The sequence below is a fragment of the Enhydra lutris genome, unplaced genomic scaffold (genome assembly GCF_002288905.1).
Source record: "Enhydra lutris kenyoni isolate GAN:26980312 unplaced genomic scaffold, ASM228890v2 scaffoldscaffold73, whole genome shotgun sequence".
NCBI classification, from domain to species: domain Eukaryota; kingdom Metazoa; phylum Chordata; class Mammalia; order Carnivora; family Mustelidae; genus Enhydra; species Enhydra lutris.
Window position 1 is genome coordinate 7,293,834 of NW_019154157.1, and position 19,684 is coordinate 7,313,517.

The 19,684-nt window shown below is 49.6% G+C and overlaps 1 protein-coding gene across 1 annotated transcript in view; it reads left to right on the forward strand.

The window, feature by feature from the left end:
- Positions 1-9,562: 9,562 nt before the first annotated feature.
- The window catches only part of LOC111160027 (piwi like RNA-mediated gene silencing 3), a 77,812-nt gene continuing 67,690 nt past the window's right edge, over positions 9,563-19,684 (forward strand). Inside the window, exon 1 of the mRNA XM_022522792.1 lies at positions 9,563-9,776. Coding sequence (XP_022378500.1) covers positions 9,563-9,776 — 214 coding nt within the window. The remainder of the gene's footprint in view (positions 9,777-19,684) is intronic.

The following is a 19,684-nucleotide window of genomic DNA, read 5'->3' on the forward strand; positions in this document are numbered from 1 at the left end:
GGGGACATCTTAGGTGCTCAATAAAATTCAGTTTGAGGATCAAATGGCTTGAAAGATCATGACTGGCTTTTGCGTTGGGAGAATATTTTAGTTGGAAAAAATGCTTTCCTGTCACCATATTTGTGGGTAAATAGAGAGCAGCAGCATCAACATCCCTGTTTGTCAAGGGAGCACAGAGAGGCACAGAGGGGTGGTGTCATCTGCCTGGGGTCACAAAGCTGGTGAGGAGGAGAGTCAAGGGTTAGTTAGACCCAGGTCTGTTTGATTCTAGGGGCTGAGTTCCTTTGCAACAGGCCATTAAGCCCACACAATCTCAGAGAATTTAGCCACCCCCCCGCCCCCCACTACCTGCCTCCTTTGTTCCTTTGCTCCCCTGAAGCAGGGTACAGTGATGCTGGCCTACCACCCAGTAGGTTGTGGAACCTGCCAGGTGGGGTTTGCCAAGCACCCAGACCTGGACGTCCCTTGGGAGTAGAATGGGGGCTCCAGGCAGCTGGGACAGGAGTGCTTTCGGAAAACACAGTGTTTCTTTAAAAGCTAAGAACTCGGGGCCAGACAGGCCTGAGTTCAAATCCCAGCCCAAACACTTACTAGCTATAGGACCTTAGGCAAATTCCTTTACCTAGGACCAACTCCCAGAGTCAATAAAATCTATTGGCTCTGCCAACCCAGAGCCTGACCATTTCTCATCCTCTCCATCAGGACCGCTCTGATCCAAGTGGCCTTGCTCCAAGTCACGTCTCTCCTGGATTGACACTGCACCCTCTCGCTTGTCTCCCTGCCTCCACCTCCTGAGAGACTCATCTTAACATGACCAGAAGGATCTTGTTAAAAGGGAAGTCAACAGAACAACCAGACAGATCAATAAGGAAATGGAGAACCTGAACAACTTTATAGACTAACTGGACCTAAGAGACATACATTACCCTCCACCAAACAAGAACAGAAAACACATTTTTCTCAAGTGCTCATACAGGATAGAGCATGTCACAGACTAGAGCACAAAACAAGTCTTAACAAATCTTCAAAGACTGAAATCATACCAGGTATCTTTTCTGATCACAATGGCATGAAACTAGAGACCAGCCCTGTGAGTGGAAATTAAGCCACACACTCTTAAACAACCAATGGTTCAAAGAATTCACAGGAGAAATTCACAAATACCTTGAGACAAATGGAAATGAACATGCAACATAACCAAATCCATGAAATGTAAAGAAAGCAGTAATAGGAGGTAAATTTATAGCCGGAAGTGCTTATGTTGAAAGACCGGGAAAGAGCTGAAATCAAGAATCCATTGTTATACCATGAGGAACTATAAAAAAGAACAAACTAAACCCAAGGCTAGAAGAAGCAGAGATAACAAAATAGAAAACAAATATGATGGGAAATTTTAACAAAATCAAGAGTGGGTTCTTCAAAAAGATCAGCTGTATTAACAAAAGTTTAAGCCAGACTGACTAAGAAAAAAAGAAGACTCAAATAACTAAAATCAGAATTAACACCAATCCTCCTCAAATTCTTCCATAAACAGCAAACAAACACACAAACAAAAAACACTGAAGAAGAGGGGATACTTTGTTGTATGAAACCAAAGCCAGGCAAGATACTACCCGTAAACTACAAACCAACATCAGCCATGAATGTTGATGTCAAAATCTACATCAAAACACTAGCAAACAGAATTTGGCAATATCTAGAAAGGATAGCACACAGCGACCAAGTTAGGATTAACTGCTAAAATGCAGAGATGGTTCCAAGCTATTCCAACCAAGGTAATATACCACATTAACAAAATGAAGAGAAAAAAAAAATACCAGCATCTCGGTTGATGCAGAAAAAGAATCTGACACGATCCAACACCCTTTCTTCAGAAAACACTCACTAACCTAAGAATAGCAAGAAACTGCCTCAACTTAATAGAGCTACCATTCACTGCAATGGTGGGAGGCCAAAAGCTTCTCTGCAAAGTCAAGAACAAGAAAGAAAAAGCTGCCTATTCCTGTCTTTTTTATTTCACATAGCAGTGGAAGTTCCAGCCAGATGAATTAAGGCAAGAAAAAGAAATCAAAGGTATGCAAATCCAAGAGAAAGAAGTAAAATGATCTCAGTTGATGGATGGCACAATCTTATGCACAGAAAACCCCGAAGATTCCACAAGGAAACGGTTGGCCATCATAAATACATTTAGCAAAGTTGTGGGATACTAAATCAACATGTGAAAATGAGCCGTAGTTCTAAACATTGACAAGGAACAATCCAAAGAAGAATATCAACATTCCATTTACAAGAGCATCAAAAAGAATAAAATACTTTTAAAAAAAGATTTTATTTATTTACTTGACAGAAATCACAAGTAGGCAGAGAGGCAGGCAGAGAGAGAGGGGGAAGCAGGCTCCCTGCTGGATCCCAGGACCCTGAGATCATGACCTGAGCCGAAGGCAGAGGCTTAACCCACTGAGCCACCCAAGCACTCCAAAAAGAATAAAATACTTAAGAATAAACTTAACCAAGGAACGGAAAGGCCTGGGTGTTGAAAGCTCTAATAGATCTGCTGAGATAACTTTGTTAAGAGGCAAAGAATGGAAAGGCATCCCACCTGTTCAGAGATCAAAAGACTGAATATCGTTGTCAATAAAACCCAAAGCCATCTGCAGGTGTCATGTAATCCCCATCAAAATCCCGATGGCATTTTGTTGCCCTTATTGTTGTTTCTGGGCTTTTTTTTTTTTTTTTGCAGAAAAAAAGGAAAATCTATCCTTAAAATGTGTATGGAATCTCAAGGGACCGTGAATAGGCAAAGCATCTTGAAAAGGAAGAACCAAGTTAGAGGTCTCACACTTCCTGACTTCAAACCTTTAGAAAATTATGGTAATCAAAACAGTGAGATATGGGCATAAAAACAAGTGGAAAAGAATAGGGAACCCAGAAACAAACCCTCATGTCTATCAGTATACGTGAAATGATTTTGCATGGGTGCCCAGACCATTCAATGGGGGGAAAGGACAGTCCTTCCCACAAAATGCTCTTGGGAAAACTGGATCTCTACATGCAGAAGAATGAAGTGAGACCCTCACCTATTTCACACATAAGAATCAACTCAAAATGGGTTAAAGACCTAAACAGAAGAGTGAAAACCATGGGGCTCCTCAAAGGAACATAGCAGAGAAACTCATGACACTGGGTTTAGCAATGATTTCTTGGCTGTGACACCAAAAGGAAAGGCAGCAGAAGTAACGTGAAAAAAACTGAATTACATCAAAGCAAAAAACATCTGTACATCAAAGGACACTATAGAGTGAAAAAGGCAAGCCATGCAGTGGGAGAAAATATTTGCAAATCATATATTTGATAAGGAGCCAATGTCTAGATTGATGATGAATTCCAAACAGCCCAACAACAAAAAACAACCTGATTGTTTTGGGCAAAGGACCTTAACAGACATGTCTTCCAGAGAAGACCTACAGATGGCCAACCAGTGCACAAAAAGGTGCCCAACTTCACTCATCATCAGGGAGGTGCAGATCAAAACCACCATGGGATACCACCTCACACCTGTGAGGAGGGCTACTATCCAAAAACAGAGAATAACCATGGGTGGTAATGTGGAGAAATGGGGACCCTTGTGCATTGCTACCAGGATGTAAAATCAGGTATTTCCTAAGGAAAATAGTAAGGCAGTTGCTGAAAAAACTAAACAGAACATCACTGTAGGATCCAGAAATTCTACTTCTGGGTATGCACCCCAAGGAACTGGAAGCAGAGTATGGGAGAGAGATTTGCACACCCATGTTCATGGCAGCATTAACTACAAGGGCCAAAGGTAGAAGCAACCGGAGCGGCCATCGCTGGACCAATGGATAAACAAGATGGAGCAGACACATTCAAGGGAATGAAATTCAGCCTTACAAAGGAAGGGCATTCAGACACCTGCTCCAGCATGGATGAACTTGAACACATCATGCCAAGAGAAACAAGCCAGCCACAAAGAGACGTGGTCTCATGGGAAGCCCCTGGAGTGGTCAAGTGCATGGAGACAGCACTTGCCAGGGGCTGGGAGGAGGAGGGCACGGGGAATTTTGGCTTAATGCAATTACTGTTCAATGGGTACAGAGCTGTAGTTTTTTAAGATGGAGAGAGACTGACTACCCGACAATGTGAATTACTTAACACTACCGAACTTAAAAAGGATGAAGGAAAATTTTATGTTCTGTGTATTTTACCGCAATTTTTAGAAGTGTGGATATCATGTGTTAACATGGTGTAAATAAATGAATATTTTGAACCCTTCAGTGCTCTCATCTCACTGAGAATGACAGCCCCAGTCCTCACCATGGGCCACAAGGATCTGCACAACCTCAACCCACCACCAACCTTCTGACCTCCTCCCTCAGCTGTCCCCATCACTCAGTCCACATACCGCTTCTCCTTGTGGTTTGCTCAGCTCCGCGGGCGCAGGCCCATCTCGTGGCCCTCCGCACATGCTGTCTGCTTTGCTGGAACGCTCTCTCCCCAGAGATCAACACAGTTCAACTCTGTGCTTAAATGCCACCTCCCCTGATTGTGCTACTTATAACTGCCTGCCTCCCTGCACCCAACACTCAACGTACTCGTTTTCTGCTTATTTCTCTCCAGAGCGCTTCTCGCCTCTAACCCGCTACACATGGTGCTTATTTTGTCCTGGGTATCTCCAATCTCATGGGCTTCTACCATCTACAAGGTCAGGAATTCCACATATGTCAATCACTGCCCTATTCTCGAGACCTGGAGAATGCCTGGCACATAGGAGGCATGCAGTATCTGTGGGAGGAATGTGGACCTCCCACAGTGATGTTTACATGAGGTGAGAAAGAGCACTCAGCATAGTGCCTGATAGAAGGTACATGCTCCATAAACAGCGGCGATTTAATAACCATCATGCAGACAGCCTGTTGCTTGAACAAGTCACTTCTGGTCCTTGCACCCTACTCCTCTGCTCATCCAACACATGAATGCAGGTAAAACCAGGTTAAAAAGAAAGAAAATCAATCTTGTAGAGGAAAGGCACCAAAGGCACCAAAGGCAGCCTGCAGGGCTGCAGGCAGTGTGGAAAGAAGGGTCTTTGCCTTGGGAAGAAGTGGGGGGCGTTATAAGCAAGTGGAATGCAGAGAAGGAGAGCTAGTAAGTTCCAAAAGTGTCCCAGTTTGTAAAGTGCTCTCCTGCCTGCCTTCCCTCATTGGATCATCCTGACAATTCAGGGTGAATGTCTCCCCATTTACAGAGGAAGAAACAGAGACTCTGGGGAGGAGGACGCTCCTTGCCATGGACTAAACGTTTATATTCCCGCCAGAATTCCTATGTTGAAACCCTAATCCCCAGTGTGATGGTATGGGGCGGAGGGGCTGTGGGAGGTGATAAGGTCAAGGACAGGAGTAGTACTCATATGAAAGAGTCCCCAGAGAGCCCCCTTCCCTCTTCTGCCATGTGAGGACACAGAAAAGACAGCCGTCTATGAACCGGGAAGCAGGTTCTCAGCAGACACTGAACTACCGGCACTTTGATCTTGGATTTCCCCATGTCCAGAACCATGAGAAATAAGTGTTCATTGTTTAAGCCACCCACTATATGGTATTTTTGTTATAGCAGGCCAAATGGACTAAGACACTTCCTCAAGTTGGCACAACAGGGAAGTTATGGGGGCAGACACGGCACCCAGAACTACGGACCTCAAGGCCCAAGGGCCGGGGTCTACAAACTTCTTCTGTAGAGATTTACAGTGTAAGCATTTGTGGCCTTGCTGGTCATCTGGTCTCTGTCTCAATGATTCAACTTCATCCTTGTGCCATGAGAGCAGCCACATGTAAATGAATATGGCTGTGTTCCAATAAAACTTTATTTACAAAAACAAGTGGAGGGCCAGTTCTGTCCTTTGGGCAAGAGTTTGCTGACAGTGAAATAATAAAAAATATGTTATCTATTGGTCTTGGTCTCCAGTTTCTGGCACAGAGCTTATAAAGACCTGGTAATTTCCTAAGTGATAATAGCACCAGGAGCATCTTCTGGTCTGACATTTGACCTTTGACCCCAGTTCCCGACACTGAAGTCCTAAATACCTTGGAATTTCCTCCGTGATAGGAATGTCTTTTATTCTAATGAGGTAATGCCTGATGGGCTCCTGGATCATGTCACGATGGGGACTGGTCACCAAAAGGACCAAGCCATGGTGAGAAGCTTGGAACCTTCAGCCCCATCCCTCATTCTCCAGGAATGGGGGGAAGGGGAAGGGATGGAGACTGAATTAACTATTGATCATGTCTATGTCATGAAGCCTCCATAAAAATTCCTAAAGTGCGTGGTTTGGAGACAATCTAGGACTTGTATCTGAAGTGGGGGGCAGGCTTGCAGGACTGGGCCCCAAACCTGTGGGATCTGACACTGATTCCAGGTCGCTAGAATCAGAATTCAGTTCAGTGGCCGGCCACACAGGTGGGGCCAGAGACCTGCCCAACATGTAGGAAACCCACAGCCCTCTAGGGTCCGCAGGGTCATGCAGGAAGAGTGTGAGATAAAGGAGGAATGCATGGGAGTGTGTCTTCCCAAATCACAGATCCCACATGAGACTGCCTGGGGGCACCAGGCTGGCCCAGGCTAACTGCCTTGGGGACCTAAGTGGGGACAGTGGGGACAGTTCTGGGGTGAGCACTAACACGGCTGACCATACCATGCATGGGGCCAGCCTCAGCTCTTTCCAGGGTCCAGCCCTCTCTTAGGCAGCTTGCGGTCCTCCTACCAAGGTCCCCCTGCTCCTTGGTGGTGGCCATCTGCCTGTCGCCTGCTGGAACCACTCTGACGCAGGGGCCCTGCACCTATCTGTGTCCTCCCCTCGTGGCAAACACAGAGACTGACAGGCACCATCTGCTCCATCCACACAAGGAAGCCAGGATGGAAAATACCTCAGCTTTATGTTCTGGCGGGGATACCAACTAGGAGGCGTCCTCAGGCTGGCACTGTCCCTCGGGGCCTCACTTTACCCTCTGGGCTCAAAGACCTGCACCACTTCTGTGTCACGCCTCTTCTACCCACGTTTCAGATCCTGCAGGCTGTCACCTCCTTCACTGCTATGGGCTGAACTGTGTCCCTGCCCTCTGCTCATATGCTGAAATCGTAAATCCTAGTATCTTAGCATGTGATTGACCTATTTGAGGACAAGATCTTTACAGAGGTAATTATGTTAAAATGAGGTCATTAAGGTGGGTCATCATCGGTACCACTGGTGACCTTGTAAGAGGAAATGTGAACACAGCCCACTCCAGAGGGAAGACCACATGAAGACTCCCCCAGTGTCCTCCCTTGAGGACCTTGGAAGGAGTGAAACCCGCTTGATACTATGATCTTAGACTTCCAGCCTCCAGAACTGTGAAAAATCAAATTTCTGTTGTCTAAGCCCCGCCCGCCCCCAGGATGTGGTACCTTGTGACAGCAGCCAGGAGAGAATGCCAAAGCTGCCAGCAGCATCCTCGCCATCACATTCCTCACCCTCATCCCTCTGAGTACTTCTCTGCCAGAGAATGAAGGATTGAACGAGGGAATTAATTCTAGGCTTACCATACTATCAACTCACTGTACCCTCTGCAAAGCCCTGGAGGCTTGGTTCTATTTTTATGAGAATGAAGATCACAGAGGCTAAGCAACTGGCCCAAGGTCACACAGTGAACAGGAGGCAGAAGCAGAATCTAAACCCGGGCTCTTGATGCTGCTCTAGAAGCTTTAGCCAATGGCTTGTCTCTGAAAATAGTAATTAATACTATTCTCACTTACTATGTGCACAGCATTATGCTAAGCAGACATGCTGTTATGGACTAGATGGTTGTGTCCACACAAGTCACATGAGGGAGCCCTACCCCTTAGTCCTGTGTGATGGTATTTGGAGGAGGTGCCTCTGGGGTGCAATTAGGGTGACATGAGGTCATGAAGGTGATGCCTCAGCATGGGACTGGTGTCCTTAAAAGAAGAGGAAGAGGGACACCTGGGTGGCTCAGTTGGTTAAGCCGCTGTCTTCGGCTCAGGTCATGATCCCAGTGTCCTGGGATCAAGTCCCACATCGGGCTCCTTGCTCGGCAGGGAGCCTGCTTCTCCCTCTGCCTATGCTCACGCGCGGCACTCTCTCGCTCTCTCCCTCTGACAAATAAATAAATAAAATCTTTTTAAAAAGCGGGGGGGCACCTGGGTGGCTCAGTGGGTTAAGCCGCTGCCTTCGGCTCAGGTCATGGTCTCGGGGTCCTGGGATCGAGCCCCGCATCGGGCTCTCTGCTCTCTAGGGGAGCCTGCTTCCTCCTCTCTCTCTGCCTGCCTCTCTGCCTGCTTGTGACCTCTGTCTGTCAAATAAATAAATAAAATCTTTAAAAAAAAAAAAAAGAAGAGGAAGAAATCAGAGCAGTGAAGACTGAAAAGGCAGTGGTCTACAAGCCAGGAAGAGAGCCCTCACCTGGAATCAAATCAGCGAGCACCCTGACCCTGTCAGGACTTCTCAGCCTCTAAATTGCAAGAAATAAATGTCTGCTTAGACCACTCCATCTGTGGTCTTCCGCTGCAGCAGCCTGACCTGAGATGCATGACAAGCCCCATGTAATCCCCACAACACAGTTCCTACCCACTTAACAGACAAGGAAATGGTGAAATTAGAGGTATTGGTGACTACCTAGCCAAGGTCATCAGAAAACTCCAAGGTCACCCTGCTGAGGTTCATATGCTGGTCACTCTGACTCCAAGGGGAGCCTCTACCCACCACACTCTGCCCCAGAAATAGGGGTCAGATGCTCTCACTGGGGTTGCCGGCCTCAGTTACATGAGAGAAGACACAATCCCTTCCTATCCCTCTCCCTGTCTCCAGAAGGCCCAGGGGACTCCTAACCACTGCATATGGTGGGTAACAATACTGATGCATTTATTCCGCATCTCAGCACAAGCCAGGGTGGAGTCTGGGGGGCTTTTGCCTCTCTGTGTCCCAGGATGGCCTGGCCCAGCAAAACGAAGATTCAGAAGGCAGTTGTTGGCAAACCCACAGTCAGGGGCTTCTGTGTGCTTGAGGGATAGAGAGAACGTTTTCGGTTTGGGGCACAGGGGCCACAGGACTCAGGGATAGGGAAGGGAGGCCTCTGGTCCCTCCCTGGCTCCTCGGACAAGTCCAAATGGTGTGGCACGTGTCAGAGTGTGCCCCACAGACCCCTCCGGGATTGGAGGCTGCTGGAGATCTGCGGGAGAACCCTCAGCTACTAGTCCCTTAGGGGACAGAGAATCCCTTCGGCCAAAGGCAGAGAGCTCCCCCAAGGCCTCACTGCTTCCCGGGGTGGCCCCCACCCCGTGGCTGGAACATGTGGGCTGTAAGATCTGGCCTCCTTGCCCCAGCTTGGGACAGCTTTGAAGGGCCATCCCGGCCCCCTGGGAACGCCCTGCAGGGTTTCCATGGAAGCCTCATGGCCCATCTTCTCCCTTGGCTCCCTCCTGCTTGCCTCACTTTGCTTCCCTGGGTGTTCATCCCAAAGACACCCCCAAACAAGCCTGCATGCTGACCTCCATCTCGACAATGGCCTTCGCTCAGGGGCAACTAGGCCTCAGGACAACCGCCAACAGGGACAAGCTGTACACACTTCCCAACGCCGGGGAGCTCAGTTCAGCCGGAGGCAAGAAGCCCCCCTACCCTGAGCACACAGAGTGGCGGGGATGGAACCAGGCAGTCCCGCCCTGGAAGACCGCTCATTCCAGTGAGGTAAAGGTGGAACCAGCTAAGACAGGCACGGGTAGGTGCAACGTGGCCAAGCACAGCTGCTGACAGAGGGCCCAGCAGCCTTGGCCCTGGCTGGGAGCAGGCTGCAGATACAGATGCTCGGCCTCGGACCCATGCAGTCAGCAGCTTCAGGCGGTTCATCAAGGGCTCCAAGGGATTCTTGTGCATGCTCAGATTACAGCAGGGGATTTGAGGTGAGGATAGAAAACAAGGAGCTGTCCCAAAATCCTTAGGAAGATACTGAGCAGTCATGGCTCCTGCCCCTTCTGGGACCTTCCCCACACAGCTAGTCCTCTCTGGCACCTCTCCCTGCCCCCAGGTCACACTAGGGAAGCTAATAGTTCCCGGTTTCCCACTATTACAACCACAGGGTGCTGCATCCTTCCCCCAACCCTGCCCCCACCCTGCCTTGGTCAAGAGCGCCTGTATTAAATGCACCTTACTGTACTCAGTTTGGGGCAATCATCTGTTTCCTAGTGTTACCCAGACTGTACATGCACATTGTCTCGAGTCCAAACTGCTGAGGGGAGGAGGTTATCTGCTTATCACTGTGGACCCTGAAACTCAGCCAGGGTCATGCCCAAGGAAGGCTGGCTCCAGGCCTCTCGTTCTGGGGATGGATCTGGGGGTGGGGTGGGCGGTGGAGGGGGGAAGGCAGCACCCGTGGGTAGTACTCAGCCTAGGGAGGGGCTCAGAGAAGTGAGGTGCCTCCCCACCCTCATGGGCTCCCAGCTGTGGGCTAGAACTGGCCCCCAGAAGTTAATAACAGGCTGACAGCCTCAGGCCAGAAGAGGAAATTAAAAAGGCGGTGGGGTGGAGGCCTCCACCAGAAGATTGGTAAGAGCCTTACAGGGGAGGAAGAGGCTGTGTCCAGGCCTGTGAGGTGGGGGGCCATCATGGGAGCCTGATCTGATCTGCGGGCACGGGGTGGATGGCCACAGAAGGCCTCCGAAATTTAGCTCCACCTCCTTCCATCTCTTGGGCTCCCAGGTGTGGGCTTGGCCTTGGTCTGCTGTGGAGGCCGACAGATGTGAGGGACCTCGGGGTGGTCTAGGGATGGCGGCAGTGGCAGCGTGGCCCCCTGGCTCCCTGCAGCAGCCTCTGTGATTTCTCTAAGCTCTGGCCCTGGAATCATGCCTGATTCACACGGCACAGTGGCTGATGCTAGTGGGACTCTGGGGTCACACAGACCAGCGTCTGTGTTCCAGCTCAGTCCCTTGTGTCCAGGGGTGAGGATTAAATGGGCTGTTATTTACAAAAGGGCAGACCTGGCTAGCACACAGTAGGAGTTTTATGATGCTGAAGCTTGCTGCTCATTTTTTTTTCCTTTGAGCACTCACTATGTTCCTGGGACTGTTTCTAGCACGACCACCGAATGTAGTAGGTTACTGAATTATTCCCATTTCACAGATGGGGAAACTGAGGCAGAGAGCTATTAGATAACCCACCCAAGGTCATGCAGAGGAGCCAGGATCAGACCCAGGACCTTTATTCTAACAAATACTTTGTCTCATCTCAGAAGCTGGAGGTCATTTTGAACAAAATACTTCTGCTATTGTCCAGCTTAGAGTGAGACCGTATGTTTACTGGGCATCTACCATGTGCGGAGTACTTTGTATAGAATACTTTATTTATTCTTCACAGGAACATCATTAGCCCTGCTTTAAAGACAGATAAATTGAGGCTCAGAGTTTATGCAATTTGCCCTAAGGTTACAAAACCAGGAAAGGGAGCAGTCAGGACTTAAACTCAGGTCAGCAATACCTCCAGCCCTACCCAGAAATGGGTCAGGCCCCCTGAAACCCCAAGGTGCTGAGAAACCTATGAAAAGTGGCTCCTCAGTCTCACCCAATGTGGGGACCAAAAAAAGCACTGAACTGGGAGTCAGGACACTGCCAACCACGTCCCGTGGGGGCCTTTCCGGGGCAAAAGGACCTCAAAGGTCAAAGTGGTCAGGAAGCTTTCATCCCTGTCCAGCATCCATTCAAGGAGACCTCCAACATTTGCTCGCATTTCTCCAATGATGGGGAGCTCACTTCTTTTGGAACCAGTTTATTAGCTCTAATGACAGGATATTAGGAGGCAGTTGAGAGGCTAAGAGCCAGAATGTGGAGACACTGACCTGGCATCGAATCCTTGACCACTCGTGATGCTGGAGCCCAGCTCATTGGGTAATGGGAGCCTTGAATGAGCCTGTGGAGACAGCACCTCGCACACAGCAGGGATTCTATGAAGAGGAGCCAGTCTTAGATAACAGGGACAGCCCGGGTCATGGTCCAGGCGCCCAGTGGGTATTTGTGAGTGTGAGTTCGGAGAACGTACAGTTGCTAAGGGGCCCTTCAGCTCTATGCACTTACCCCAGCTTCCCACCAGCTTCCCATCCATGCAGCTCTTCAGGACTTCACTGGCCTCTGGGGCAGTGGCCTGGCCCCACCCCTCCACATGGGACCTCTGAGCATCAGCCACTGCCCACCTCCGGCCCACCCTGCAACCATTCAGAAACCAGTCACGCCCTCCCACCTTCCACCTGCAAATATTTAAATAGCACAGAGGAGGAGTACTCTCCAGAGGGAGTCAGGCAGGGAAATGGGGCCAACCCCCAATGCCGGAAGAGGGGCTCCTAGGGCTCCCAGGCCTGCTTTGTCTCCCCACCACCCCCGGCCTCCTTCCTGCCACCTGTCCACCCCTACCCAGGTACGCTCACGCTGCCTACCTGGAACCCTGCCAGGTTCAGATCAACTCACTACTGCCCCCTGCCTCTCCAGTAGTGCTGTGCTCACCCCTCCTATGCCTGGAGAGGAAAAGTCCAGCCCAGTCAGCAGGGCTGTCCTAAGGATTATGAAACATGTTAGCAGAGGGCCCCAAACGGGACTGGGTACACAGCTGGCACCATAGAAAGGGAGGCACCCGAGTGAAGTCAGTAAAAGTCAGTTCACATGTCAACAGGCCCAGGTCAAATTCCAATTCTGCCATTGGCTGGGTGACCCCAGGCCTCAGTTTCTTCATCTGTAAAATGGAGATGATGCTCACACCACCTGTCAGGGCTGCTAGGTGTGGATTTCATGAAGGAACCATGCACAGCGCTCAGAATGGGGGCAGGGGCTCAGAACCACCACCCTATGGAAAAGAGAGCTTCACACATGGCACTTGCTACCTCTTCTGCCGCTGTATACATTTGCTTAGAATCTATGACAGCCTGACTTTCATTATATATCTGGGCGCTTATCTATTTAGTAGTGTATACCTCTAGGACAGTGCCGGGCAAACAGCAGGTACTCCATATATGCTGATGACCACTCTGATGATTCTAACAATGCTGACTCCAGCAGCTAATGCTCATCAAGTTTGGTTCCAGGCAGTGTCTTTAAGTCCCTCTGACACCTGATCTCATTTGCTGTGTGTTCAAGGCCAGGGCGGGCAAACCTTTTCGGGCAAACACATCAGGTTTGACAGCAGGACTGCCAGAAAAATACAGGCTGCCCAGTGACATCTAAACTTCCAATATGTAAGGAATGTCTTCTAGTGTTAAGGATGTACCAAATATTGCATGGATCCTATCCATACTAAAAGATTATTTGTTGTTTTTCTGAAATTCACATCTAATCAGGCCAACTGGATTTTTATTTGCTAAATCCATTAAACCAATTTGCAGGCCACATACAGCCTATGCCCCATCGCCTCCTGTTTTCACAACCCTTTTTAGGATGTCAAAACTGTTCTTAGCTTAAGGGCGGTGCACACCCGGGCTGGATTTGGCCCACGGAGACCCCTGGTATAAAGCACCCAGCACTGTGCCTGTAGTGCACCTGCGGCCAAAATACAAACCAGCCGAGCTGCCACCTGCTCTTCTCCAAGGCCTGCTGCCTCGGTCCTGACTCAGAGCACAACATACCCGGCTGGGGTCTCAGAGGGTTGGTGGCTGGCAGTGCAGGTGGGTGAGTAATGCTGAGCCCCCAGCAGCTAATGAGATGGAGGCCCCCTGAGTCTCACGTCTGTGAGAAACTCACAGCGGAAAGGCCAGTTAATTTAGGATGTCTGGAGGGCCTTTAGGGTGGCATTAAAAATAGCTCTCAGCCTTTGGGCCAGGTGAGGAGGGGAGGGCAGTGAGCAGAGGGCTGGCTCTGCCTCCCATGCAGGCACTCTGGATGCTGAGGACAAGATGCAGGTCCCCTAGTAGGCCAGCGTCTCCAGCCCTGCCCTGGACTGCTGACCCTAAGACGCAGCTCCCCCAAGGCAGTGCCGTGGGATCTTCTGTGCCTCTGCTCCCAGATGCCTTCTGCCAGGTGTCTTTCCCTTCATGCTCCAACTCACTAAGTGCAACTCAGGCTTCAGCCCAGATATCACCTCCTCCTCTTGGGAGCCTTCCTGGACTCTCCATACCCAAGCAGGGATAAATGTACCTCTCCCACGTTCTGCTAACACCTGCCTTCACAGCACCTATCGCATGAGACAAAGCTGTCCCTGATTCACTCATCATTTATGGAGCACCTCCTATGAGTTTGGTACAAGGTGACAAGCAGATAGAAGCCCTGTCCTCTTGGAGGTGACAGTCCATCAAGATAGACATTAACCAAATCCAACAAATGGGGACATTACAACAAAAAGTGAGGCCAGGGGCGCCTGGGTGGCTCAGTGGGTTAAGCCGCTGCCTTCGGCTCAGGTCATGGTCTCGGGGTCCTGGGATCGAGCCCCGCATCGGGCTCTCTGCTCTCTAGGGGAGCCTGCTTCCTCCTCTCTCTCTGCCTGCCTCTCTGCCTGCTTGTGATCTCTCTGTCAAATAAATACATAAAATCTTTAAAAAAAAAAAAAAAAAAAAAAGAAAGTGAGGCCAGTTCTCTGCAGCCAAAGAATGTGGTTCCATGAGAACAAATAACAAAGAAACCTGACCTGGTGAGGTAGGTCAAGAAGTCAAGGAAGGCTTCCTGGAGGAGGTATAAAGTATAAACTAAAGATCTAAAGTATAAACAGAACTGAACTCTCTGGTCTGTGGTTTCTCCAACTCTAAAGCAAAGGGGAAAAAAAGCTTTCCCCTGCAACCGCCCCCACAGAGCCACCATGGAGCTCAAAGGAAGGAACAGATGTAAGGACAGTGTGGCGGGGAAAAGCACTACACGGAAATAGCTGGCGGCTTTTTATTTTTTAATTTGTTATAGGTGGGGCACCCAGGAGGTGAGCTGGGAGAGGCTGGAACAGGGCTGCAAGCTGTGACTCTTTCCACCGTGTGGCCCTACCTTCCTTTCCTGCCAAATCCTGTCCTTTCCTCTTCCTGCACCCAGCTCCACCAGTCACAGGTGCCGTTCCTTCTTTGTGACTCACCATTCCCAGGCCCCACCTTTGCTTTGTGCAGCCCCTCTACCTGATATCCCCACCCACTCCTATCTCCATCTCCAGCTCTGGAGAAGCCACCCCATCTTCCAGAACTCACTGAGGTGCCCTTCTCCTCAGTGAGTTCTGGAGGATGGGGACCCCCCTGAGACCCCCCCCAAAATTGATGTGATTCCTCCCTCTTCTAAGCTCTTATGGTCAGCTAGGAGCACTGGGTTCTCCAGGCAAACTTCCAGAATTCACACCCCAGCTCTTGCACACATGATCTTGGGCAAATTGTGTCCCTTCTCTGAACCTCAGCATTCCCACCAGTAAAATAGGTCTCAGCTATTTGCCTCACAGGCATAAGATAATACATCGAAAGCATTTAACAGGGTGGCAGCCCCAGAGTAAGTGCTTCAGATACTGATCAGATATTCACTGAGCCTGGCACCATGCTTGGGGACATTATTTCATTTACTCCTCAGGGCAATTAGGTGAGATAGGTATGAGGACTCCATTTCACAGATAAGGAAACTGAGTCTTGGTGAAGTTAAATACTTGTCCAAGAGCACGTGGCTTTTGAATGGCAGAGTGAGGACTCGAACCTAAGACTAACTGTCCTCGCACTGAGCCTGGCACACAGTAGGTTCATTTATTCATTCAACACTGATGGGTGCATCCCACAAGCCAGGTGGGTGTTTCACATCCATGAACCCAAAGATTCACAACAAGCATGCAATGTGGGTATCACTATTGTTATTCTATTTTCCCAATGAGGCAGGTGACCTAGGAGAGACAGAGACCATCTGGCCCAAGAAGAGGTTGGGATTTGAATCAAGGTCTCCTGCTCCAAAGTTCCAGGTGGCCAGTGCACCTGCTCCCTCGGCCCTGTACAGCCAAGTGTCATAGTCATGGCCAACTGCTATCCACGTCCCAGTCCTAGGGCACCAGCCGGCTCTACCTCTGTCCTGCCATGACCTTTCATCCCTGACCTCCCCCAGGTATGCCCAGCGCCTCACGGCTCCCTCTCCCTGCTGCACATCGGCTTCCAAAGAAGAATCATGATCACAAAGGGAAAACGTCCAACCTGGAATGCTTATTACTGAATGAAAGAAGCCAATCTGAAAAAGGCTACATGCTGTACAATTCTAGCTGCCGGACATTCTGGAAAGAGCAACACTATGGAGACGGTAAAAAGATCAGTGGTTGCCAGGGGTTGGAGGGAGGGACGGATGAATAGGCAGAGCACAGAGGATTTTTAGGGCAGATAAAGAGATGTATAGGAAATCTCTGTACTCTCTGTTCAATTTCCACTGTGAACCTAATCTGCTGTTAAAAAATAAAGTCTACTGAGGGTTGCTGGGGGGAGGGGGGCTGGGAGAAGGGGGGTGGGGTTATGGACATTGGGGAGGGTATGTGCTCTGGTGAGTGCTGTGAAGTGTGTAAACCTGGCGATTCGCAGACCTCTACCCCTGGGGATAAAAATATATTATATATTTATAAAAAATAAAAAATAAACAAAAAAAAACCCCACTAGCTCTAAATAAATAAATAAATAAATAAAGTCTATTTAAAAAAAAAAAAAAACAAGAAGAAGAAGAAAGGAAAGAGGAAATATCCTTCCTGTGCTCTGGGGCTAGTATAGGATGTTAGCACGTGTGCCGTGCTGTGGCACACGGGCGAACTGCCTCCTCCCAGATGGGGTCCTCCATGCCCTCAGACCATCGTGGCCTGCACTGGGCTGGGCTGGGGTCTTCTCAGACAAGGGGTCTGCAGGGGTCTGGCACTCAGCAAGAGTGCAGCAGCCGCTGGTGGATGGATGGATCAGAGCTTCCTCTCCTGGACTTCCAGAACAGACCTGCCTTACCCTCCCACCCACATCCTTCCACCCCTGCCCTCCACATCCACGCAGATGGAAGATGAAAGCCAAGACACAGGACGGTCCTTCTGCAGCCCCATCTGTGCGGTGGGAGAGAGCAGGGGACCAGGGAGGGGTTTCCCGTAAGTGATGTCGCCACAGCACGTGGATTTCGGAGGGCTAGAAAAGTCCTCCCTCCCGCACCTCCTTGTTGACCTGCCCTAAATGTGGCTGTGGGCCTTGCAAGCAAAAAGCAAAAGCCTTTCTCTTTCACTGGGCAGCTGCTAGGCTGGTCCCAGTTAATGGTTTACTAGGATGCTATAAATAGGCACCATGCATCCTTCCTTCATGGTATAGGGACGCGCCAACCTGCTCTGACCTGGAAGCTTGGCGTTCTGGACACTGAGGATGGGTTTCCCACACACAGGCCTCCCCTCGCAGCCCTGCACGGGTGTTCAGACACCCCCTGACAAGGAGGTCCCCCCGCCTGGGCTGCCATGCCTGGTTCTGGGGCATCTATGGGGAGGCATCTTGGCAAAAAGTTCCTTCCAGCCCCACTCCCACACATGGCCACTCAGGGAGATGATGGAGCTGTGCAGAGTCAATCCCCTGCTGCCCCTCCACTCCCAGAGGAAACGGCCTGCCCTGCGTGTCTCACATTCCCAGCTCACCCCCTGGAGACCAGCCATCATTCTTCTGGGGGCTCTGCCTGCTGTGGGAGGCGGCTCCCCTGACAACGCGCCTCGCTTCCACAGACCCATGGGCCTCGTGGATGAGGAAGGCACACACAGAGTCTGGAGCAGCCTCGATTCTCTTTGGGGCTCTGAGCAGCTGCAGGAAAGAAGAGCCAGAATTCCCAGAAGGTTGCTTCAAACATGCACAGGGCGCACCAGGAAACACACAAACTGCCTCTAGCCTAGCTTAGGATGGAAAGCAGTCCAGGATCACATCCAAGGGCTGGGTTAGGACGTTGGCTCTGCCCCTTCACCAGCTGTGTGACCTTGGGTAGTTCATTTCACTTCCTCCATGCTTCCATGTACCCACCTGTAAAGGGAGATAATAAACTGGACCTACCCTCCTGAGATGTTTTAAGGATTAACTGTGTTAATGGATGTAAAGCACTTAGCACAATGTCTAGGGCACGACGGAACTTTCTGGAAATGCTCTAAGCCTGTGTTGTCTGAAGCGGGATCTCTAGCCACGTGGGGCTATTGTGCACTTGAAACTCGGCTAATGCGACTGAGCGACAGGATTTTTTATTTAATTGAGTTTTACTTAAATGTAAGGAGGCATATGGGACTAATGGCTCTCATTGGACAGTACAGGTCCGGAACACAGCAGATGCCCAATAAATGCTAATTATGATTATTAGTAGGGGTGGTTGTGATTGGAGGGCTCACTAAGAGATTAGGGAGGATTTCATTTCTGAGTGAGTGAGCCGAGGTCGGGTAAACTGTATTCCTCTTCACATCCCAGCATCTTGCCAGGCGGTTCTAAACCATTTTGGATTTGGGGGGCTGTGGACTCCTTAGAGGTACTGAGGATACACTTCCTACAGCAAGTACAACTTCAGGGCTGTGCACGATGCTGGAGTAGAATCTGATTCCACAGACACCCAGCACCCAGTAGGCCCTTAAGCAGCACTTCCAGTAGGACTGGGGCAACCTCCACACTTCAGGGCTGGGCTCTAGAGGCCGGCACCCTCATCCTGTCCAGGTGGACATCTGTGGCTTTTCTGCCTGGTTCCCATGTCCCTGTCTGGTCACTTTACCTGACACTCCCCGGGATCCCCTCTCTCACTCTCCCTGGGCTGAAGCCACACCACACCGTCCCTCTAGGCCCAACCCAGCAGAGCAATGCACCCAACAGCGATTGATGCAAAAGGTACATGTGACCCAGCTGGTCCGATGAGACCTAATCCTAAAACTTCCCGGAGAACCACAGGGAAGAGGAAGCTCTCTGCCTGCTGATGCCAAGCTGGCAGGTTGTATCCTGAGAGCTGCTGGGGCAACGCTTTCCCTCCCCACGCAGACAGGCAAGGCAGAAAGCCAGCATAGAGACATGAAAACAGACAGGGTCCTGATGACATCATCGGAACCCCTGGATAGAGTTGTACCTGAAGCTGGATGGACTCCAAATTCCTAAACGTCTGAACCAATGAATTGATTTTTTTTTTTAGCCTCTCTTTCCCTTTTGGTTTTATGTTTATATATGTATTTATTGTTCTAGCTGGTTTTGTTAGCAAGTTATTACTCAAATTGAAACGGGTACAGCTAGCTAAAAATTCCCTGCTATGCTGCTTCTCAGTTGTGTGACCTTGGTCCAGTTTTATTTTTTTTAGACTATTTACTTATTTATTTATTTGAGAGAAAAAGAGGGAGAGCAACAAATAAAGGGTAAGACCAGAAAGGAGATGAGAGAAACAGACTTTCTGCGGAGCAAGGAGCCCGACACGGGGCTCAATCCTGGAATCCTGAGATCATGACCTGAGCCGTAGGTAGACACATAACTGACTGAGCCACCCAGGCGCCCCACCTTGGTCCAGTTTGTTAACCTCTCTCGGCTTCAATTTCCCTCATCAGTAGAGCTGCTATTTGTACCTAGTCTAAAGGAAGCTTGCTTGATGCATTAAATGAGATCAAACAAAGCAATTTAGAACAGCATTTAATAAATGGTGGTTGTAAAGATATCTTTATGTCTAAAAAAGGGGGGGGCAAAAAATGCATGATAGTTGCTGTAATTCTAGCTTACTAATT